Below are 25,773 nucleotides of genomic sequence, written 5' to 3'. Positions count from 1 at the left end.
TTTCTGAACTGTGATGCACCTCTTTGCTCCCCTGCAAACTCATGTCAATAAGTCCACAATCTTGCCTGAAACATATATCTACTTATCCAAAGAAAAAGCCAATAAGCTCAAGAAATATTTATTACAAGCCCAAAGACAGCAAACAGGGGAAGCTACTTATTAAATAAAAACTGGGGGAAAAACCCAAACACGTTTGGTTTAGGGGCCTGAAGGCCCCTAAATAATCCATGTGGCAGTTAGAAACCAAAGCCAAGTCACACAGTTCTTTGACCAAAAGGTAGTACACAGGGTTACAAATTTACTTAGTGAAAAGAAGTTCTTGGAAAAGTAAAGCAGCTCATCTAAGATAAACCCCCAAACAACATAATAAACAGTGTAATAACACTTTTCTCCCCCTTTTTTTTTGTTATCATGCCAATTGTTATATTAAGCATTATTCACAACTAGGTATCAGAACTAAAGCAGACAGCATGCAATTAAGCAAAACATTTGTTTTGGGTACCTACTTGAAGAAAATGTCGGGTTGGTTTTTTTTTGGCTAAACAGAAAGCACACACTGTTTTGTGCTGAGAGACGCTTCTCAAAAAAAAAACCACCAACAAACACCAAAACCCAAGCCACACAGATATTTGCACAAACACATATATATATATATATATATATATATATATGGATGTACAAACATCTCTATAGTATGTCCGTTATATATATCTCAAAATATTTTTGGGGAGTGGGGTAATTTACACTATTCTTCTACAATTCTTCTAATATTCTAGAATTAAGGCCATACAATGCCCTTTGTTCAAATCACTGAAAATGCCTTATTTTAGTGTCTTCCCTGACAGGAAGTATTAAAATATTGTTAACTCCTGTAATCATTGCTGCTTCTAGACTTCCAGCTGGATTTGTTACAACATTTGTTTGTCTTTTTCTTTCCTTCTGGAAAGTAGTTAAAGCAAGCAGTAATTATCAAAACCCACTGACAATACCCTAGCATTAGAAAGAGAAAAGTTTTATTTCAAGTTGTTTGTCCAGTGGCTGTAACATCGATCTTCTACTGTTCTGTATGGTTTTCACACAGATATTCAAAGAAAAAGGTTCCCGTTCTATCTCCAGGGATCTTCTGTCCACTGAAACTCAGGAACTAATTCAGACAGAAGGTTGCAATCTCTTCCTCCCATGTGCAGACTTCCTTTCACACACAACACTTTTCTCATCTTTCAAAAATGATTCCCACAAAGGATGGATGAAAACCTTTACTTTTGTAAAAAAACCTTCAGTCTTTTTATCATCATTGTTGGTTTACTGCAAGCATTAACTTCATCTCATCGATCTGTTAACTACTTTAAAGAACGTTTTCCTGATAGCATTTTCTGTGTGTTAACACAGGCAAACTTCTAGACCTGTTGTTAGATCTTGCTTCATGGTCATCATTCTGCTTGTCTGGTTTAACATGCTGCACAGAACAATATAACTGCAGCTGCTCCCAAGCCACTGTACTGAGAGTGGCAGAGACATGTAAGTCCTCAAGACTGATTTAAATAAAATAATTATTGAGAAACGCACAAAAAGCATTGTTGCTTATCAAGGCAGGACAGATAAGGACAATATTTTTTGTAGTTAAGATATTGGAAAGATTCAGTAGGGAAATGAGTAGGTCATAAATTAGTATTTCTGGGAAGTAGAGTTGTGAACAATATTGACAAAAAATATGAGGAAAAGAAAACTGCAGTTTTTCATTTTGGTTCACAGACGTTGGGAATTTCAGGGCAGCTGTTCTAGAAACCTACTTGCCCTAAATCATTTAATAACAGTTTATCTTTAAGCCAAAATACATTATTGTAACCATCTGATCTCCCACTAAATGCAGATTAAAGGACTTGACCTCTTTGAGGATGATGTCTGGAAAACTTAAAGATGACATTTGCCAGTAATGAAGACAAACAGTAATAGGAAAGGTAAGTGAGGAATTACCTCTTCCACAGGTAACACTGCAGGCTGTCCAGTCTCCATACTGCCAAAAATACTCTGGCTCTCCAATCTCATTCTCATGACTTTCTTCTTTACGTACAGTATATTCATACTTGATTCCAGGGTTAGTTTCTTGAAAAAGTAGCTGGAAGAGAGAGTGATTTATTTAATTACTTACAATTTTCATAATCTACTGACCCAAAGCTTTCAAAGCATGAAAACAGAATAAACAGCAAGGTTTTAAAACTGCCCATTTTGAAGCCTAATAACAGTTCAGAAAAGCAGACTGGCAAAACTTCCATTTGTGTGCCGACAGTGGCATACATTTGTCTTTCTAAGACACAGTTGTTTGCCATGCACTTTTGCAAGCACAGGTGGGAATAAGTGGGGCAGCATTATTGGTATCCAATTGACTGCAAGAAAAGATCATGCAAAGTCCATCCAAGGCACTGCCAAACGCGTTGCTGATTAAGAGCTATTTCCTATCACCATTATCAATTGATTTCCCTACCCTTCTGAAACAGCTGTTACAAAACACCCAGTAGGTCAGAAAATGACAGACTTTATTAGACATGGCTTTAATATTATTTTTCAGTGTTTCTGGATTAAGAAGGAAAATTCCAGTGGAGAAGAGCCACTCCAGAAATTTACCATTTGGCTGATGAGAGGGAGAAAAGCAAACCATCATCAAAGAATAAAAGATTTCAGCATGAACCTCTACTCTTCCCCCTAATTGTTTCTTTGACGTTGTTACTGACAGTGAAGATTGAGCACCCATTAGATGTGTCTTCTCACCAGGCATTCAAAGCATTAAAGTGGCTCTCATCACACCCCTAATACTCCTTTTAATTGCGTGGCACACACAGAGGCAAACAAGCCAGGAAAGATACATTCAGAGAAAAAAGGGCCTTTTGAAAACTATTTCTGCTGAACTAACAGAAGCTGGTTATGTTTAAGTTAAGACTCTATAAAGCAACACAGAAGAAACAAAAGGGAGCAGCCTCAGTGGATGCTAAATGGATCCATTTCACTTACCACAAGCTATTAATCCATCTGTCTAACGCTGTGTTTTCTTTGCTCAGTGTAGGCTGTTACTGCTGACAGCCTTCCCTAGCTCTCACTGTTCACAGCCTGACATCAGCTCCCTTTTTCTGATAGTTACTTTTCATTTGGGTCTGGTTCTCATCACAGCCACATGTTGGGCTAAGCTGGCACAGGAGACAAGGAAGTTTGGGCACAGAACTGACCAACTATAGGTGGCAAGATCCCTGTCGCAGAGGCAGCACTGGATTATATCAGCCTTTAAAAATCATAAGACTACGATACTGAACATCTGTTTTCAGGCAGGATAATAACAGTGATTTATAATCTTTCCAGCCTCAGTTTCAGAGCCCCAGCACATTCTGCTGCCATCAAAACCCAGAAGGTTCTGTTAGTGATCTCCTATTTACCTGAATCCATATTGATTCATTGGTAGGACCTGGAGCAGTCAGATTTTCTAGATCCCCTGTTCTGTCATACTGAAATATTGTGCCTGCCACTTTGTATTCACCATTCCACTGGATGATAAAGCCTCCGTTCAGATAATATTTTTCTGGGTCTTTGCTTCGCACAGCAAGGAAATTTCCTGCTTCTGCAACTTCCGTGACTTTGATTCCCCTCGCACCTTTCGGAATCAGCCCAATATCAACATATCCTAAGAGACAAGAAAGGTTCATGAAGGTAAACAACAATAATGTCATTGCATTTTACTTATGTATAAGACTATTAAAATATCAGCTTTGCTTGAAAATGTATACAAATGTGCTATCACAGAGTTTGCATTTCAGCTAGTTAATGGTGTGACTTTACAACCCAGGTTTTTGAGCATCAGTTGGAGAATATGAATATGCATTGTGTTTAGGCAATGACAGTGGCATTTAGAAGGGATACCGAGGTGAGTGATCTGAGCTGCACCAGGGGAAATCTACCCCACACATGAGCATCAGCATCTCCATAACTCTATCCAAGGGCTCTGGCATACTGCAATGTGAATAATCTGAAGAAACGCCAGGGAGTCCCAGCAAGCCAACAGTCTGTTGTGGGAAAGGTCTTTCTAATTTGCAAGGAATGTTTTCATCTGTCACAAACATATAGGCATGTACATAATTCCACATGCTCTCTCTCAAGTCATTTAACTTGTCCACAACTGTTTTGCAACAAATACCGGTTATTCAAAAGCCTCAAATTACTATGATCAGTCGAACACATTTTTAAAAACTACTGATTTTCATCAGGAAGTTCAACAGCTCCTTGTGTATAAAGCTATGTGTAATGAGATTTTTCACTTCTGTGTTAAGAATGAACCTGGAGCACTTATTACAAAATTTTGTTTGCACCAGAGGCAATAAATGACATCAGGCTTTCTGTTTTTCACCTTACAGTGAACAGCTCTTGCTGTCGCTACTGAACGATAAAAATAGGATGTCCACATAGAAATTTGAACACAAACTCAGATAGCATTTTGCTATTGCTCCTGGCTGGGCCTTAGAAATTGGATAGATGACAGCTCTACAAGCAGGTGCCCTGGGAGTGTGAGCTGCAGTTTATGCTGGTTTACTTCAAGATAGGAACACGTGTGTGGTTCCCCAGTTCTCATCGTACACTGCTGAGGTCATGAATTAAATCCTGAGACTCAGAGCCCCTTCATTTTTCTTGTGAAACAAGCTTATCACCTTTGATTACTCACTCACATAAGTGAGATAAACCACACTGGGCATACTAAGTGATCTTCAGCATCAACACTCTCCACCCTGCAGAAGTGCTTACATGACATAGAACCAGCTGCTGTCGTAAGTGCCCCGAAGTCTTTAACATCTGAATTTTGCAGCTTTTTTGTGGGATGGTAAGTATTGGTCCTAATGTCATGTATTGCTTATGGTACAAAAAAGGATCTGTCTATATCAGGCCCCTCATAATTAGATTAATAGTACGTGTGGGGTTTTTTTCCCCTCCACTGATTGATGTTCAAGAGGGAGAATTTTCTGGATGTCACCTTTTGCAAGTTTCCTAGACTGGCTGTGGAAATCCAAACTTTTCTGTCAACTTCAGTGAGCGGTCTAGGGCTGTTGTATGTAACCAAGGTCTAATGATTCTCCCAAATATTCTATTCATTCAGTGCAGAGGAGATGTGTTATGAACACAGTGTGTGATCATGTAACTAAAGACCTGATTAGAAGGCATATTCACAAGTGGGCCAAATTAACACAGCATGAAAAATCTTACTTGTGTCATGTCCTGACAGCTTTGGCTTTGGTGTCTTTTTCCAGTAGTTTTTATTCAGGTGTAATTAGAATAACATTGGTTCAAACCACAAAGTATAAAAACCTTGTCTCAGTTATAACCTAAAAATCTGTATCCTTTCAAGTTTTTCTCTAGCTGTTCTTGTCCAAATCACCTGCTTTTGCTCACAAACCTGCTTTTAAATGTATTGCAACTGTCTGGTGATACATGTTAACATCTGGTCAACAATATCACCCTGTCTTCTCCCTGGCCCTCCCTTTTTTGACTAGCTAAATTACCTCCTGATTTCTCAAACCCTCACACTAATTCCCAATGAATGTTATGTTCTTTTGAAAGCAAAACTAATCAGCAGCAAGCTTTTGAGTTTGTCACTCAACTTAATACATTTTTATTTAAAAATTATGTGGATGGTGTTCACATAATTGTTCTTGGTTTTATGGTTTCATGTGATTAAGATCTAGGGATCTGAGATTCAGTAATATTCAAGGTGTCAGCTGTCTGACCTCCACGTTGTGCTCATTAAATCCTCAAGCATCCATACTGTGGGTGCTACCATGCACCCACCAAGTGGCAACTCTGAGATGCTGTTAATCTTTCCATTTTCAGTTACATTTATATGCTCCTAACACGGACAAGAATACAACATGAATAAATTCATGCAACCCTTCTTGTAGGAACAGCTCTATCAGGACTGAAGTGCTTGTTTCTCTTTCCCCATTGCTGTGAGAGAAGAGTAATCTCATTCAGGTGGCGAGCCCAGTACTGCAGATCAGATGGTATCAGATCTGGCTATTTCTCCTTATCACAACAGCTCCTATCCTCCTCTCCAGTTTGTTGTATCTGCGAGCTTTTCTCTCAAAAATACACATTCCTGAGGCACGGTTTTCCTCTAAGCCAGGCTCGAGGGACTACCACATTATGTGGAAAACAGCACAGGCTCCTGATGGCATACCAAGTTTGCAAGTCAAACTATGGTTGTTTGTAGCCTTCCCATGGAATAGAGGGAGCACTGCAGTGTGTAATGGTAATGGGGAAAAAATTACAGTCTATAGACAGTCTTCTTCCTAAGTGAGGAACCAGGAGACCTTCCAGTCTCTCAGACCAATGCATCACGGCTATGTCCAGAACCCATCTTGGGGCTAGGTTCAGGCATATACCTCTGTCTGCACTTGGTTTGTATGAAAAGGAAACAGGGGTAGCAGGGAAACCATGGCACCTGTCGATTCAGTCCTGCCAAGCTGGTTAGGAGACACTGGGATCAGTATAAACCTCCAGAGTAAGGTGAATACAGCCACAGTTTCTTTGTTTGCCCATCACTTTGCCAAAATTCAGCCCTTCACAGGAGCAACATGCACCTGATCTTTCCTTCTGGATGGCCAAGAAAGACACCCCCACCCTTGTTGTCCAGTCACTCATTTCCTGTTCTTCATAAATTTAAATGCATTGTCCCCTTGCTACTGAAAGCTGGAAAACTCATTTCCCCCTAAACAGACAAAAGGGTGAAGACAGGACAATTACCCATCATCCTTATTGACCACCACTTGTTCTGGAGCCACTCCTCCTTCCCAGGCAGATCCCTCTGTCTAATCCTCTCAGCTTCATTCCCCCTTTTTGTTATCCATTTAGTCCACACTACCTGCATCTGCCAGAGTCCTAAACCCCTGTCCCTTGTGCCTTGGTCTTTCTCCTAACCCAATGCTTCTCCTCACCCAGCAGCATAATTTATTCTCCTTCCAAAAGAGTTTACACACCTTGCAAACATTCCGCTGTACACAGTAATGTTTCTTCGCAGTCATCACAACAACATCAGTAGAAACAGGGATTTCAACTTCTAAATACACTGCTTCAAAATAAAAGCAGACTTCTACCTCAACAGCAGGAGAGCTTGTGGCTCCTTTGACCAGGCCCAGACCTTGATTTTCAATGCCCTGCTCATGCTGCAGCCTTTCTGCTGTAAGAGTTCAGATGAAGCAACTTAAATGATTTTCAAATGAACCCCCTGCAAATAAGGTGCAGACCAGAGACTTGCTAATATTAGTGTCAACAGCTGAGACCATTTGTGCATTTCAGACCTCTGATTTGTTTTCCATCACAAAACTTAAATGGAAACCCATTACACAGATGATGCTGACATTCCTGAAGCTGTGTTGGAAGCCCCTGGACCACTATTCCTACTTTAAATCCACAGGAAAGACAAATAATTTTAAAGAAAATCCAAGTAATAACACAGATTTAAAAACCTTTCTTTCTGAACATGAGGCAGTAAGACTTCAGGTAAAACTGATCACCCTGCAGTGAAAGGCTGGATTACTAAAACTCATTAGTAGCATTTCCTTAGCCTGACTTGGCAACTTAGCCTGCAGACAGAATAGATGCTGCCACAGCACCAGACCCAAGAAAGGCCCTGTTGGACTTAGGTTATGAATAAAGTTTTAAATCAAAATATATTAGCTTTGATTTTGAATTTCACTGTGCCATTAAACAGAAAAACTCTTCAAATCTTTCTTGCCTGGCAGCACGCTTTGGTCTAGTTTTGTTACCTACACTGAATTTATGCTCCTGAAGTCTTTACATTTACATAAATCCTGCCATAAATCTGTACTGCAAGACAGACCACCACAGTACCTGTCAGAGACTAGAAGAAGCCAATATTGTGAACAAAACAATCTTCCTATTCTCAATTTAACACCTGTGAACATCTGCAAGATCCACATACTGCCTTACAAGCCCACTGATCTCTGCCTTTCCTGACACTTCTTAATTTGTCTGCAATGGAATCAATATCTGTGGAAGGGAAAGGATCTGCAGAATCAATCAATTTTCTACTGAAGCTAAAGAAAGCAGTGAAATAATTTTACTTAACACTCAATATCCCTCAGCAGTATCTGTCAGTGAGGCTTACTGAATCTTGGGGCAAAGAAAAACGAAGACAAAACACAAAACTAATTTTAATAAAATAAGAGGCACTTATCCTTCCATGTGTTACAGTACTGGACCTTTTTCATAAAACTGTTATTCAAAAATAAACTACATGTCATCTGCAGCCTTGGAAATCCCCCACACAAAGGCAAAGTGAACATTAGAGTAGCAGAAGCAAAAGATCAGAGGCTGGAGGATTACTGTAGTATTGGAGAAGGTCTAGATTTTCCTTTGGAAGTCTCTGCACTGTTGCATGGTTGCATGCATCCTTCACAGTTCATCTGGGGGATATGGAGAGAAGGAAAAGCAAATCCAAGTGAACAGTACAGAAAAAAACCTGAAATATTAAAGTGCTTTTCCCCCCGGACTTTGGAAAATCTTATGAAACTAGCTCTAAATTATTAGCACAAATCATATTTGTGCAAATCAGAATTATTTTGTGAAAAAACACCACAAACTCAAAAGCCAGCCAAAGCCACACCCTCACCACACTTTCTCCCTCCTCACTAGCGTGGTACCCATTATTGCTCTCGAGACTTCTCATTTGTGCACCAGACTTTTTCTTCAGCCACAGACCTTGCCCTAAGTATGCTCTCCCATGCCCCGTTTTCCCTGTCCTGTCCTGGTTTACCATTTGAAACTGTTCATCCTGGTTGTCTCTTCCATCTTCAGCTCATTGCCATGGTTCTCGTTCAGTTTTAGTCTCCCACTCCCTCTTCTAGGCTCCCATTCATCCCACACAAGGCAACTTAAAGCCTGAATATGTCACTGCCATCAGTGAAGAAGGGCTCAGTTCTCCAGGTGCTGATTCAGACCACCTTAACCTGCAGGGAGTTACTTCTTCCCCCCTTTCAAGCCAGAGGCATCCCACAGAAAGTTATAAAGCAAACAGAAGTGCAAAAAAAGTTCTGCATGGGGAAGAGATGGCACAGGGTCACCAGAGACAATCATATCAGATTTATGACACTAAGAAATGAATCCCCAAACCACTCACTATATTCATGGTGCTTTATACTGTCCAACGATTTGGTCCAGATTTTCCAAGGTGGTAAATTACATTAATCTTGTAAACGAACTTGCTATTTTGGGTTTTATTATTACCTGCTTAACTTGCACAGGGCCTGTTGCTCTCTGACACAATTTTTGTTAGGCAAGGTGAACTTAAACAGCACAGACCACAGATCTTTTCTGGCAGAAGCATGATTCACTGTGAAACACCCATTTACGATTTCCTATGCAGATTGACCACTCTGTTTGCAATAAGTGCTTAATTCTTTTTATGTAGAGAAATTACTTCACCAACTGAAGAGTTTAAAAGAATCCATTTTACCAAATCCTTCACTTTGATTGAACATCATCGTCACTGTACGACATGCAGAGCCATCTCCCAGGCAAACCCCACACTGGTCTTCGGTTGCATTGGAATTTATCTCATAGTCACAGCCAACAGTCTGGAAGGAAAAACAGTTTCAGAATAAATGTGGCCTCCACAATGACATACTCAGAGTTCATGTATTGCTGCCTTCAGTGTATAAGAAGGGGCAGAATCAATTTTTTGGAAGAGTATACATCCTGTATAAACAAACTAATGGTAGAGGTTGTTATAACTAGGTCAAACTCATGTGTATTACATGAAAGTGAAAAACAAACAAGCAACAAGCACCATCATGTCATGAAACATAGAGTAGCAGCCAGTTACCTGAGATAAAAATGTGCCACCCAAATGGTCTCAACATCTACTGTTGGCCAATACATCTAGGATTTGTGTCTGCTTTCTCACATTGTAGAGGCATCCATGGACTCCCAGGAATGCAATGCAGTAACAGACTGCATTATCTGTGTCAGCTTTTTGTGGCCATTAGGCAGTTCAGAACCTCTACTGCAGTTAAACCCCCTGGTAAAGAGAAACTCTTCAGAAGGCATGAAGTTTTACAGCTGTTTCTCCAGGTTGCTAGAATGGGGGAATGAGTCAAGATAAAAGTTCTGGTAAGGACTGATTTTACAGTTCATGCTTGCTACAGGCAGAAAGTGAGAGAAAATTTTAATTATACTGAGTCAGGACAAAACTTCTTCCTGTCTAATCCCAATATCCTGTGCACTAATGCCTTTGAACTTCAACAACCTTCATTTGGTTTGGGGGTGGGTTTTGCCTCTCTTTAAAAACTAGCAAGGTTGCAGAACACAACCTGATGTCAATGGCTGTTAATAGGATCTAAGGTATCTGGAAGCCTGTGATTTAGATGGATAGCCATAAGTCTGGTGGTATCTTAAGTTCTGATTTTTCTCTAATGGTTCAGGTGCAACACTTGCCAACTTCACAACTTTCATTCTTTATGTATGAAAATCTGGGTTTCCCCTCTTTCAATTCTGATCTTATTTTACCTTCAGTACATCAGCTACAGTAATTTTATGTAAGCTTCTGACAAGAAAACCCAACTATTATACTAATCTGGGTATAAAGGCTCCTGGATTCTCTAATATTTTTCTGTCATTTTCAGCTCAAGAAACACCTACCTTTTCTTTCATGCACCAGTGATTTAATGAACAGCTAGCAAAGTTGCAAAAAAGGAAGCAAGGAAAGGCCTGAAGTTACGAATGGTGTTAAACCACGTCACTTGCATTTTCACAGAGCATTCAAAAAAGACTAAGCCATCACCTAATGCCAACACTTAGCCAGAACCTTTGATAACCATTCTCAAAAACAATGGGCATGTCAAAAGGTTCTGCAGGAGCCTCAGCTTCTCTCTTTTAGCAAAGGCTGCTTTCAAAAAAGGGAAGGTTTTGTAATGTCTTTCACACAGACACATCTCAGCACCAAGGACCACATTTATGAGCAGTACAGAATACTACAGAGATAAGCACACATTAAGAAGGTGACTCGGTTTTTGCTTCCAAGCATGTGGCTATTTGATGAAGGATGGATTTAATGAAATATTGAAAGTACACAGATGTCACTGTGATAAGTGCAGGATGTTTCTTTATCTTGCCAAAAGTTCAGATCTGACTCATCACCTGCTATCTACAGATGCACTGCAGTTTATATTTAACACTTCCTAAAGAGGTAGGTTTGTAGCTGTTTTCTTAAAGAGATGCATTCTGCAATATATTTACTGTACTACCAGTACATTTGTTACTTACCTACAAACAGCTAGTAAAGTCATTGTTATCAGGTTTATTATTAAACCAGAGGTGTAACCAGCCTCTCTGGTGAGTTCTGAAAGTTTAGGTTTATTTTCTGTTCTATGCACAAATGAAAAAGAAAGTTGGGGAAAATCTGGAAATGGAACCCTTTGCACTTCATGTTTTGCTATTGTAGAATACTATTAACAACTGGGTTTAGATCTTCTCTTTTGAACTTCTTAAAAAAAATTGCCTTCAAATCGAATAATTTTTGCTGAATTAGCGTTTTCTGGTAGAAAATGCATGTTCTTGAAAAGGTTTCTGTTCATGCTTGTTTGAGTGGCTCCACCCAGAAGTAATTTATCTAGTTGAGGCTGTCAATCAGACACTTTGAAATTAACGTCACTGAGCATATTTCCCTTGTGAGTACCGTGTAGTGTAAAAATCCCCAAACGCTGAACAAGTTAGTCCTGAACTACTGCATTGGCACTAGCAAATGAGTGGGATGGCAGCACTACTCCTGCCTTTCAGGTGCTTGCTGAGTGGCCAGTACTCTGTATCAGCTCAGTCAGAATCAGCTCAGATCTACCCCACTTGGCCATCCTTTAGCAACGCATCCATAGCATCAAAATATGACATCACTACAACACGAAGGGAATCTGTTTGTCCCTTCTAGTTGCAAACACAGAAGTCTGCATTTTGTTTTTCCTCTGATACTCGAAATGTAGTTGGTATCTGATCAGACATCAGTCTTACCTGTACATGCAGCAGGGTGGGATGCTGGGCTCCCCAAGAATGAGGCACTGCACACAACTGTGGCAGGGCAGGCAATTTACCGTTTTACAGTAAATAAAGCTATCATTTTAGCCCCTAGCTCTGGGGTGCTGCTGCTGGTGCAATCACCTTCATCTCTAGACAGAGGGCCTCATCTTACAAGGCCATTAATAACCATCACAAAGTGTATATTCTCATGTGACCAAATAAACAGCAGTCATTCTTTCTAAATACACTTACATGAACATTAATTTCCAGGCCATGTTTTATCTTCCTGGTCCAGTGAGTATCACATTATTTTTGTCATCTGATAGACAGATTTCGAGATGCTTCCTCTTCCCTGTTACTTGCTTTCCTCATTCTTCTGATTGTTCTAGATAAGCAGTAGCCATATTTTCTAAAATTGCCTTAAATAATATGTCTCAAATTTCTGCCATATTGACTGTTAAAAGGGATCTGGAGACTAAATGCAGGTTATAAACCCAGAAAAAAATCAGCAACAATTAGGCTCTGACTCTTTTATACACATGTGTCCTTGTGCACCCCTACCAGTGAAACATGCTGTGCTACAGCAACCACTGCGTGACACAGCATGTGCAGTGCAAATTAGCATCCCTCCAAGCAGCCCTTTGTCACCGCCCCATTCACCAAGAGCCTTTTTCATGCACCTGAGACTGGTCCCGGCACACAGTGCAGAGGCAGAAATAATGACCTGAATTGTCTGGCTGCATTACAGGAAGGAGAAACAATTTCTCTCCTGCTGCTCAGTGACTAAAGGAAAACAGCCAGAGATACTGCTACCCGTTTGCCACATCCAGAGGGAAAGACACTTGTGTCACATTGACAGCATGGGGCAGATACAAAAAGTCCATGCATGTGCTGAAGGGTACAGCCTGGATGTACTGCCTGAACATCAAAGTTATGTGGATGCTACATTACGCTTTTAAGCTCTTCCTTCCGTTTGTCTCCCCCACTGGTCTCCAAATGAAAAAAATATGTTAATTTCATGTTGGCCATGATGTTGCCTTGAATTGGGAGAAAGCTGTCCTGATGCACCTATTCCTCTTATATTTTGTCTAGATGGGACTGAATCAATCAATGTCCTGTGTGGGTAGCAGTCATAGGAGGATAATGAACCGTAAGAGGCAGTAAAGCTACTACAAAAAATCTGAGATGTGTAATCTGCTTTTTAGCAAGAGGAAAAAAACCCCATTTTCATCCCTAGTACTACATAGCTGTGTAATTCTCCAATACATCATTAGTCTCTCAGCATAACAACTGTGAATTACCACAGAGAACAGCTCACAGATTTGCATGACTGAATGTCATTTAAACCTATCAGAATTCTGTGTGGGAGATGAATGCTTGCTATTAACAACAGAGATGCCAGGTCCTCCATCCTCACTGTCCACAAACTCTCAGTGTACACACCATGTAAGCCCTCACTTTTAGGCGATGCTAGGGGTTGTATTTAACCAAATTCCTCGGTCATGTACATACCAGTGCTCAGCAAACACACACTGGTGGCAGTATCTGCTTGTAACACTGGAGGAGCAACTGACTGCTCTAGTAAGAATTACAGTGCACTTGTGATGTAGAGTTTAAAACACAGGAAGATAGGTCATGTGCTTCAAAGACCTTCCAAATAAAGGGGAAAAAAGTGACACTCAAAGGATGGATGTAGAAGAATATGGTCAAATAGAAAACTAGTCGAGGTATATCTTGATTTTAGATTAAATTACTGACAGAACTTGTTGGCTCCCTCCACTCAAAACTATTCCTAAGTCATACATCATGACAGCAGAGGGTCTAAGAAGGTACCTGAAGGAAGGCCAGGCTAGGTGCAAATACAATAAAAGGATTAAGAGGCCTCCATCTCTCATCTCCATATTAGCACCACATGGAACAAAATATGGTTGCAACCACAGGCACACAGCTTCGAGGTCCCCCTTTGCAGCCACTGGTGAACTGAGTGATTTAACAGCATTACATATGTTAGGGAACTCCTCTTCTGCGTAAGGACAAAGCTAAGAGAGGACCCTGCTATTTTATATGCCAGGCCCTCCAATGAGTTAATAACTTCAGCTTGCCTTTGAATTAATAAGGCAATTCTAAAGGAATACCATACCAACACCTCACCAGTAAGGCTTCCTTCTGCACTGAGGCACAGGCAGCTTTTCCACAAAATGAGGACAAAATATATTTTTCCATATACTGGAAAGAATGCAAGGACCATGTGCATAAGTGCCAATGCCTGTCTGTACTTGATTCCCACTTGAAGATGCACATTATGGGTTTGCCAAGGTGGTTAGGAAAGCATCCAGTATACCTCTGGCAGCTAAAATAAGGGATCTTAATCCCCATCTAGCTATCAAGGTAAGACCAGTTTCTCTAATTGCTCTGAACAAAACGATGGCAAACTGCAAAGTTATACTGAAATCGGATGAATTTAGGAGATTAAATTATTGATTGAATCTGAGTCTATCTTGTTTTGACATATCCACCAGGAAAATTCTGAACCCTATCGTTAAAAAATAGCTACTCTGCACACCAAATGTGAGCAATACGAACAGTGGATCTAATGTACAACATCTCACCGTCTAAATTTCTTGCTCAATTTCAGACCTAAGCGAAGTATTATTTTAGTACTCAGAACAAATGTGAAGTGCTTTTGTGAGATATAGTACTGAAAACCAGAAAAGTGATTTAACAGACCTTGCCACTAAAGTTTGTGAACTGCCTTTTCACATCATTACCAACAGGTTGCTATCGGAGTATAAGAATGATGTACCAGACTGACTATATTAAATGCATTTCCAGATTTACTCCCTGTGACCTGTAATGTATGTCTTGCGTTGAACTAGCTGGACTAAAATACTAGTGAATTATGCAGAGATACTTGAAAAAAACCCTCAACTGTTATATTGAGTACATATTTTAGATAAAAATACACTGTCTTTCAGAAGTGTGACCTGTTTGGGTTACCTGTTCATCATTTGGTCTCATCTGTGGCAGCTGCATGATCATGTTGTTCATTCTGTGATTCTGTTTGTCAGAAGTTGTGCAGCAGTAGTCAACATACGAAATTCTGACAAAACTGTATTTATGACAGCACCAGTACCTTGGAGGGAATTTTTTAGAAAGGCTTTGGGTCTCCAGAACTATTAATGCTGAAGTGTATCTGGTATCTACAAACTGCAATTAGAATTAGCTTTCCTTTCACCTCTGATCTATCACTTCTGAATGAGTTAATTTTTGCTGTTTCTGAAACAGGTATCAATTTGAACTGTCACAGGCAAGGTTCAATACAGAAAGTATATGGAAACTAAAGTTAACCATAGTGATCCCAGTCCATTTGGGCTGGAAATCAGAAAATGAAAGTGTAACATCACAAAGACAGCCTTCTGAGTTTAGCTCTTGGCCTCTTCCAGGTGGTCAAAAGCACTGATACGGTACGCAACATTTACCATGTTTCAATAGGCTAAATACGTGTTTACGTCTAGCTCAAACTGCTCAAGGCAAGGTCAGGTCTTTCACCATCATAGTTAAAAGCCCATCCCGGCTCCCAGCAAAGCCAAGCAGAATCTCTTCATTGTGAATTCGAGTAGAGTCTCACTAACTCCCTTTAACAAATGCATATCCTGCAAGGAAAGCTTAAAACACTCTCAGAGGCACTGGCATTCTCATAAAACAGAAATTCTTCAGAGAGGGTATACCAATGACCAATTAAAATGTGGAGTTTCTATCACCAGAAGTCTTTAAGAAAAGAATGTGAGAAGTGTCAAAAAGCAACATGATTCTGTAAAGGGATGAAACAGAAGACTTCTTGAAGTCCCTTCTTCATTTTTATATGATTCAATGACCTCGGACATACAATTCCAAGCTCCCAACAGTAAGCTAACGTAGTTTCCACAGGACACGTTTCTGAAGACGTGAAAAGCAAAACAGCTATCAGGCTTCAAGGAGGTACAGGACTCAAATCCCCTTTTTGAAGAAATAAGCCGTAGTTGTACCTACATCCCCTGCAAGTAAAGTACTCATTTTAAATTCACTAAAACCAATGCTAAGACTGTGGGTTTTACAGCAGTTACAGAACACACCTTCAAATGCCACAAACACACATATCATCCTGGAAACCTACTATGAACATGCTGAATATGCAGACAATGTTATACTTACTCTTCAATAAACAGAACATTATTGAACTATATGCTCTGTGTTTGCCCATAATCTCATTGTACAACATTATTCAATTTACTGTCGTAAACTAAAATTATTTTTACTGTGCTCAAGTGCAAATGCCTGATCCTATTACAAGTCAGTTCAGAACTAACATAATATGTAATGATAAACCGCATTTTCATTAAAAAACCCACAGAGAATAGTGACACCAATTACAACCTTAAAGCTACAATCCTTTGTGAAAATATCTCATCAGAAACACACAGATTTTCTTAAACTGATGACTTAAAATAACGGAAGAAGAAGAGAGGATTTAAAAAGTACCAAAAGTAATTAGCACTCAGTCTAATGGATTTGCTAAAAAGGATGGAAATGACTCTTATATCTACTTCAAAAGGCTGTTTCTATAAACTTGATTCCATGATCATTAGAAGCATGATAAAATGAAGTACTTGGTTTCGATCCTCAAAAACAGTGTGTTGAACAACATTTTCCCATAACTTTATAAAACTGTAGAGAAAGAAACATGCAAACATACCCAATACCTTACACATTCCATTAATACAGATATCTCGGCTATGCCTTCCTTCAAAGCAAGGAGTACCATCGGTGACTGCATCAAGCATCTTTTCTGAAAAATGACCATCTACTGGGCGACAGTGGAGCTCACAGGGGTTTGCTGAAAGGAGAACAAAGATACTTTCTCAGAAAATACTTCTGCAGGACCCTGAACCTGAGTGTCTTCACTGCACCATCCGTTCACTTTCCATAGCATTTGACAGAAATGGCCTAATTAGAAGCAGTTAGCAGAGCCAGGGTTGTATTGCTAACAGAGTGACACAGGCCTGATAAAGGCCACTTGTGGACTTCTAGGAAGCAGCTAGAGGCTGGTGCCCTCACACCTCCATGCCCATCATTGCTGGTACATTAACATCCAGCCAACTGACTGACTTGTGCAGTAATGAGGCCATCAACTGTGATGAAGAAAGTGATGGGAAACAAGCAAAAACAAATGCCATCAGTGAAGGGAAAGGAGGAATCTAGGGGTGAGACTGCCAAGGACACTGACAAGCAACAGTTTTCCACTGGCTGATGACTCTGTGATTTCAGAGATAATTTATAACTGCTCATCACTGCTGCCAGCCTCTCTCAGACAGCAGTCAAATGGTTGCTTTTGCTCTTCTGCATGTCAGTAGAGTGTCACATCACTGCTCATTTTCAGCTATCTGCTGGCACTTAATTATTTCAAACACTGGACTTTTTCCCTGCTTGGCAACTTATGAAATGGGGTAATATTGGTGGATCTGACAGACCCAGGCTATTCCTGGATAGATGTGCACAAAAGCAACAGGGAAGAGAAAAGGTGTGGCAAAAGCAATCTGTGGGTGTCTGAAACAAGATTTTCTGCAATGGACCAGCCTTACTCTATTCCATCCATAGAATAAGAAAAGCCAAATACACACTGCCCTGCTTCACAGCCACTGGCCCTTGGGAAAGGGAAATTTTGAAACTCAGGCTTCAGAGAGTCAACGGATACAAGTTTGATAAATAAGCTGTGTACACGGAAGATGAGTCAGAACTGAAACCAGGGTCAAAGCAAAGGCAGATATAATCCCTGCCCTTTTATCACTCCCTGGAAACCATCCAGCAGAGCCAGAGCTATCTGAACAAAAAAAAAAAAAAAAAAATCACCCACTGTCATACCCATGAGGGACAGCAACAGAGGACTGTCTTCTGGTTTTGGCCTGTTCCAAGACCTCAGTCTAGCCATGCGCTAAAGCAATTTGTTCATGCTCAGTAAGCTGAAATGCTTTGCTGAGGAAAGCAGTAGGCCTTAAACCCGCCAGTCAGTAGGAACTTCAAGGCACTATTATTTAGCCATTTTAATTCAACCTCCCTGTGTGTGGCAGAGGTGCCTCTGCTGAGTGACAGCTTCATCCTGGAGCTTCCTTGCTCTCGGAGGAATGCAGGATAACTATGAATCTTCTACATCTCAGCTAATGAATTTCTTTCTCCCTCTTCCTCCTTTACTGTCCTGACTTGTGTCATACAAAGAACTATGTTTGAAATTAGAATAATTTCTAGTAATGAGCAAAATTCAAACTTTCGATAATGCTAAGAAACTCTCATTGCTCTGGTCTGTACAGTACCAACATGTACACAACACCATGCAGTGCACAAAAGTGACAGGTCCTGCCCAAAGAGCTTGCAGTTTAAGGACTGAATCCTACACAGCCTAAGCTTTAAAACTAGGCATCCCATTCAAACAGGATCTCTGCAGAACTGGGATCAAAAAAAAAGGGACACTAAAGGAAACCCAAAACCTTAACGAGGACTTTTCTTTTTTCTCTCTTGTCAGTAGAACTATCTTAGGACTGACAACAACGTTGTGCTAGTGGCTTCTCAAATACAGATGCCTTCGTAAAGGGCAGTAGAGTGATTAGAGGCAGAGGACACACATGGTCCAAGGTTATAAAACTCATGGAATTCAAGGTCTTGTGAGTCATGTTCAAGAATATCAATAGAGATGGAGCTACAAAAAAGTCTCAGGCAAGTACATGAAGTTTGTAATCCTTACCAGCTCTCAGTCCCTCTGAAAACTGCCAGCCATAACATCCATCAGTCGTTCTGATAAGAGCTGTCATGATAAGTGATGCAAGTAATTTTACTTCTATCTGCAGAAATCTTTTTCTGGACATGTGGCTAATTAGACCACTTTAGTGTTCTAAATTTTGTTTCACCTTGCTTACCTTCTCAATGCATTTTTTAAACAGAAAGCACAATACCTTATGTAAAGAAGAATCCCAGAATTCCAGCTAGTCTGTTCCCTGCTCAGAACCCACGCTAACAGGCAGAGACTCTGTAGAAAGCCGTTTCAGTTTCTACATTTTTCATAATGAACTATGAAGAGCAGCAGTTTGATATCTGTACCTCCTCCCTAGTTGTGTGTTGACATAACAAGCAAGATGGTATCCAACTTAATTTCAGAAATCACTGAGCATGAACAAGTAGGCAGTGCTGACTGCTGACATATTCCTGTCATAACTATGATGCTCTCTCTAAGTATATAACTCAGAAAAAGTTTGCAGAGAAAGATAACTCTCTTACTAAGCCAATATAAAAAGAAACAACAAGCAAACTTACAGACTTGCAAAGGCTCATGATTCAAAGAAGGGCTTGGAAGGCATGAAAACTTTCCTCGTTTTCATAACTGTAGTAACTGATCTCAAATTAGATGCTACCTGACCCACAGATTTTGCATTGCCTTTCTTCCTACCAGTTTTCTGCAGAGCCCCACTGGAAATGAGAGGCTACTGCTACCTCCGCACAAACTCAATCCTATCCAATTTTATACTCCTACCATCATTCTTCCAAGTTATTTTGATATTTCATCTGCATGGAAGGATGGTTAGGGCACCACTGAGGAAATTAAACTAGCACTGTATTAGTCATTCATTTCCTAAAATTATTTACTTATCTATCATTATTTTTTTACAGCTGAGCACAGGCACCTGACAAAAGATCAGGGCTTCATTATTGTAGGACTGTAAATAAACTGTACGAGAATCAGTCACTGTTCTCAACAAGTCTAACATTTAAACACAGAACAGATATAGGTGTAGAAAGTACTTTCATCTCCTATTTTTAGAAAGCAAACTGACATAAAAGGAAAATAAACACATTTCTCAAAATGACAGCAGGATTTGAAAGCAAAGACTGGCATTGAGTTCAGATTTTCTAAATCTTATTTCAGTTCTGAAAATCCAAACCCACTAAACTAAGATCAATATGAATACTAGGGTTGCTCAGAAGGAACTCATTAAAGGAACTGGTTCAGTTTCAGTTACTTCAGCAAATTTGACCAAATCATGAGACTTCAAACAGGCTGTCATTTTAGCAACTTTTAGGCCAAAATATACAGAAATTCTTGAAATCCAGCATATGCATGAAACACTAGATCCATCTGTGAACACTTGGTAATGACCTTGTTCAGAAAAAGCACTGAATTCCCATTTAAACAGAGCTGATTTCTACCTGCGTAAAACCTACAGGATTTAATTTGTCCTTCCACACCAAAGCTGGATCAAAGCTACTTAGACTGCTCCTGCTGAGATTGTATTTATATCTACAATGATAGTATTAATTCCTTAAGCGCTCTAGGTAACCTGCTCTAATGTTTAACAACCCATACGGCAATAAAGATTTGTTAATGTGTAACCTAAAGTTCCCTTGTGATGTTTTGGCTGTTTCTGCTTGCCCTACCTTTCATGGACATGAAGAACTGTTGAATCTGCTTCTCTCTGGGGACTCCTGTACTGCTTGAGTTGAGGGGATGGGATGTTGCGGTATGAAGTACAGTGACAGAAAACTTGATGCCAAATGGAAGTTTGAAAGCAGAAGAGCTACATTCAAACCGTGCTGATAAGACCATGGGGTTCTGTTTTTTAAAGTCAGTTAACAAGGGCACAGAACTGCTGGGATCTTGACAGCTTCTTCCAGACCTGGACATAACACTGCATGGAGCCATGCAATCCTCATAGCCTGTATCTTTACTAGCTCAGGGATAAGCATGCTAAATACCCTTAGAAAGTCTCTTCAAGCAGTTAGTATTTAACTCACTCCAACTTCTCTCTTCTAGAGCAAAACTTGCTTTTCTCAACCTACTTTTTCAAATCATTTGACTTCCATGTTGCTGTCCTGTAAACCTCCTCGTTTGGCTGCATCCTTCTGGCAGTGCATTGCTCCTAGCTGGACATAAGAGTTTAGCTAAGGTGCTACCAACACTCAGCAGCCTAGAAAAATTACATCCCATTTTTTTGTCTGTGGTTCCCATACCCTGCACCAAGATTATGGTGCTGATTTGAATAGAAACAAGATCATATACAATACAAGATCAATCCTGTAATACACAAAAGAAACCCAGATGTAATGGAATCTGAAGCCACAGAGCTCCCATAAGTGCCCAGTAACTTATCTGTCATCAGAAGGGACTGAGGATGCAAGTCAGCAAAGCTGAGTAAAAAATCCTAAAATTCAGGCACGTGATTTTTTCCTGCTGTGTATATTATAATGGAATTCAGACTCATCAAATGTAAACAGAACAACATGAATATAACTAGAGAGGAAAACATTCCCTTCCCAATTTAAATTTGTTTCCCCTGCAGATGACTCTCATGAGTTCACATGCAGGAAGGATCCAGCTTAACCTGACTGAAGGATGTGATTAATGTGTCTGCCAGCAAAAGAGAAGACTTCAATATTTTTTCCTACTTGATGAGGAAGAAAAGAGGTGGGCCTCTTCTCTATAAACCCTCACCTCTGTGACAACTTGGAATTGGCCAAGAAAATCCAAACTAAAGAAAATTAGAAAATACAATTACCATATACAGACAAAATGGGGAAAAAAAGGCTGAGGTGAACTTACTTGCCACTTTAACCATGCTTGGAACTCCAAAAGAAAGTTTAATTTCAAACCAGCAGCAGCAGAAACATTATCTCATGCTGTTAGCTCAGCCCCTGCGACTGTATCAGTACAGATCTTACTTGATACACAGACGTATTTCGTAAGAAATACGAAATTTAGAACACTAGCAACAGAACCCCTATCTGCTAGTACATGAGATGATCCTGGCACTGACTGATAAAATAAAGGTATTTATATAATTCAGTGTAGGACTCATACTTACTACATGGAAGTTAAGCCCCAAGAAGCCGTCAGATTCAGATATATGTAGTTTGTTAAATGGTATGAAATAAATAAATATAGAGTCAACCTGATGGCAAGAGTAGTACGTTAGCACTGAAGTCTGATTAAATGTCAAAGTAGGGGCCTAGGTCATGAGAACAATTCAGAAAATATCCTGGTCAGAGCTGCTGGATGCTTTAGCCACCCTTGAGCTTGGAAGTCCCCCTCATTCATGTCTCCTATGAAGACAGGCTGAGAGAGCTGGGGTTGTTCATCTTGGGGAAATGAAGGCTCCATGGAGACTTTATAGCAGCCTTTCAGTACCTAAACAGGGCCTACAAGAAAGCTGGAGAGGGACTTTTTACAAGAGTATGTAGGGATAGGACAAGCAGGGATGGCTTTAAACTGGAAGAGGGTAGATTTAGATTAGATACTAGGCAGCGAGGGTGGCGAGACAGTGGAACAGGTTGCCCAGAGAAGCTGTGGATGCCCCATCCCTGGCAGTGTTCAAGGCCAGGCTGGATGGGGCTTTGAGCAGCCTGGTCTGGTGGAAGGTGTCCCTGCCCGTGGCAGGGGGGTTGGAACTAGATGGTCTTTAAGGTCCCTTCCAACCCAAACCATCCTATGATTCTATGACATGATTTTAAGACTCCCAGGGATCCTCGGGTGCTCCAGCTTGAGCCCATGGGTTTCTGCGCTCTGTAGCAAATCCACAAAAAGACTATGCAAGTTCCCCAACAGGTTCAAACTCATTTAAAACAGAAAGAAAAAATCTCAATTGGAATCTTAAATATAGTTAGCCTAGGTAAAAGTGAGATGTCATTCGCTGCTTTTCTGCCAGGTTGCTTGTTAAAGCTGCTTGTTTCATCCTACCTTGTACTAAATCATAACATGTGATATATGATATATATCTCATGATAACATAATCAAAAGAGTCCCAGTCCTCCTGTAAAAGTAGTTTACAGAACAGAAAAGGACATTACAGCAATATTTAATTATGTGACATTCATTAGAACTGGCTTACCTAAGTTTTCAAATTAAAAGCCAGGAGAGAGAATTGTGACCATATAGATCATTTATTGTTTTTCCAGCAGGATGAAGGAACACAGAATGTCTAAAATGTCACAGGATGTCCACCTCAGGATTTCACTTACTCGACTAGATGCTTGCAAACAAAAACTGTTACGTGCACTCAGGGTTTAGAAAAACCTCATGATATTTTATTTTCTCCTTGTATCTCATGTGCAGCATGAGATGATTTAAAATGCCTGATAACAAAATACAAACTGTATTGCATTTGCAGGGCAAGGTTTTGGTGGCGGGGGGCACAGGGGCGGCCTCTGTGAGAAGCTTCCAGAAGCTGCCCCCGTGCCCGGTGCAGCCCGTGCCAGCCGGCTCCGAGCTGGGCCCGGTGCTGGGCAAGGCCGAGCCCGTCGGTGCCGGTGGCAGCCGCAGGGACCGTGTATTTCAGATCGTGTATTTAAGTGCGAGCGAGCCCAGCAGCCCCGCGGCCCCCGGGCCGGGGCAGGGGGAGGCCGGGGGGCTCCGGGCGCCGCAGCAGCGGCTCCCCCAGCCCGCGGGGCGGCCCCCGGCGGGGCGGGCCGTGCCCCCAGCCCGCGGAGCCCCCGGGGGAGCAGCTCCCCCCCCGCAGCCCGGGCAGGGCCCCCCCCGGGGCAGGGGGTGCCCGCAGGGGGCTGTGACCCGCGGGCAGCGGCGCCGGGGCAGCTCCGGGCAGGGCCCGTGGCCCCGCGGGGAGAGGAGCCCGGGCCGGGCCGGGCTGGGGCAGGGCCGGTGCCCCCGCGGCGGCCGGGCCGGGCGTGAAGAGCCGCAGCCCGTGGGAAGGACCCACGGCGGAGAAGGTCGTGGAACTGCTGCCGTGGGCTGGAGCCCGGGCTGGAGCAGGGGCAGAGTGAGGGGGAAGGAGCGGCAGAAAGAACATGTGGTGAACTGTGCGTAACCCCCGTTCCCCAGCCCCCTGCACTGCTCCAGGGGAGGACACAGAGAAACGAGGAATTAAGTTAAGCCCGGGAAGAAAGGAGGGATGGGGGAAAGGTGTTTTTCTGATCTGAATGCCATTTGATTCATGATTCTTAATGCCCTTTAGAAGCAGACCTTCTGTAAGAAAGGCACACACGAGCTACCAGTTCTGTAGCACTGCCGTAGAGAGGACATGAAGAGAACCAAGGCTGTACCCTGCAGTGGCACACACGAGTAACAGAGGACTGGAATCTCAATTTCAGTGACAGGCAACTGCAGAAAATGGTTTATGAATTTGGCTTTGGACTACAAGCCTTAGGCTCTTAGCATTTACCATGGTTTGTTTTACTGGGAGTCCTTCTAAAAAAGTCTTCTTCTATCAACTATTTTTTTTCATCAGAAATTATCCTGGAAGTCTGTCTGATCCAGGTTCATCTTCATGGTGCCTTTGTTAGGTGAAATTGAAACAGTAGCTGAAATTTAGGAAACCTATTCAGAACTGCCAATAACTGTGGCACAAAAACATCCTGAAAAAAAATACTACTGGCAAATGAAATTGAAAGTTGAGTCTTGAGCTTCACTTCCTTAACTAGTTTATTTTTTCATTAAAAAATTCTGTTGCTAACTTCTACTGGATAATCTACACTTCACATTTATGCATACACCGAGAATCAAACTGCATAGTAGTAACTATTACCATGACTATTTAGTAATTAGCTGTTGCAAAGCAAGTTATAAGGCAGAGGCATCGATTCTCTCTCTGCAATACAGGGCAGTACAATACTGAACCTGCTGAAGCATTACCTTCTCAGTGTGGTGCCAGTTATACTTACAGTGACTTTTCATCTTCACAGAACTTTCTCATAGTTCTGTAAAATTGACTTTTTATACGAGATATTAAAAAAACTTGTAGCTTCATACCTGTGTTATAAACGGGAACCCAGTGGTAGAATTCATTCTGGTAGGGAACTGTATCAAATTCACTGCACTGCATCTGACGAAAGGTTGGCAAGCCTTTGCGACAGGGGCTAATGTTACACATGCGATAGCGTTTCCTTTCTCCAGTGCAGTAGTCTCCTCCAAATTGTGGTCTAGGAAAAGGAACATTGAGACTAGGACAGGAGATCCTGGGTGAAAATAGTCTCAAAAGAGCAATGTCTTTCAGGTTCCAATTGGGATAACAAGGTGAAACTGAATCCCTGATGGGGTAGAGATATCGTTCACATGCTCAAGTACCCAAACAAGTCAGTATGAAGCCCAGAGATCCAGACAAACCATGTATTCCAAAGAAGTCCTTGGTACACTGCCCAGCTGAGCTCACAACCAATAACCTTATCAAACGAACTCTCCCAAAATGCCGTATTTTCCAGAATGTTTGACAGTTCTTCCAGAAAACTAATGTGGTTTCTGCTGTTAGACTCTTAGTGATTTCTAAAAATGAGATGTAGGGCGTTCATGAACTCAAATATGTATTAGAAAATTCTACCTTTCATGTTCTGTACCTATCAGTTCGTGCGTCTGAAGCTCAAACAAAGCTGATGACTACAACAAAACACGGAAGGTGAGTTCCTTGACTTCGCTCAGGAACAAATTGCTAGCTATTGTCCTTACCCAGTGTTTGAGGGCATTTATTTATTCATGGCAGTATTATTAAACCAACATTTTTACTATTTCTGCAATGCCTGAATGTTAAATGACAGGATTTTTTCATTTTTTGTAGCAATAAGCTCCATGGAGGGTAAGGATTAAAGAATGAGGTGCTGACTGTAAAATGTGAGCCTATTGAATTTTACACAGGTATGCTTAACTGGGAAGGAGAGGTGTTCAGGTGTCTGTCTTGCTGTAAGCACCTGCTGGTAACA

At 41.1% G+C, this 25,773-nt stretch overlaps 1 protein-coding gene across 2 annotated transcripts in view; it reads right to left on the bottom strand.

Annotated features, from left to right (window-relative positions):
* The window catches only part of ADAMTS12 (ADAM metallopeptidase with thrombospondin type 1 motif 12), a 162,139-nt gene that overhangs the window by 35,900 nt on the left and 100,466 nt on the right, over nt 1-25,773 (bottom strand). For both annotated transcript variants that reach the window (XM_056324413.1, XM_056324412.1), the window contains exons 12-16: nt 24,833-25,002; nt 16,794-16,927; nt 9,503-9,623; nt 3,423-3,667; nt 1,975-2,116 (exon numbers count right to left, since the gene is read on the bottom strand). In XM_056324413.1, coding sequence (XP_056180388.1) covers nt 1,975-2,116; nt 3,423-3,667; nt 9,503-9,623; nt 16,794-16,927; nt 24,833-25,002 — 812 coding nt within the window. The remainder of the gene's footprint in view (nt 1-1,974; nt 2,117-3,422; nt 3,668-9,502; nt 9,624-16,793; nt 16,928-24,832; nt 25,003-25,773) is intronic.

Source organism: Falco biarmicus, chromosome Z (assembly GCF_023638135.1).
Source record: "Falco biarmicus isolate bFalBia1 chromosome Z, bFalBia1.pri, whole genome shotgun sequence".
In the NCBI taxonomy this organism is placed as follows: Eukaryota; Metazoa; Chordata; class Aves; order Falconiformes; family Falconidae; genus Falco; species Falco biarmicus.
The sequence above is the reverse complement of the archived record's forward strand: the minus strand, read 5'-3'. Positions and strand labels throughout refer to the sequence as shown.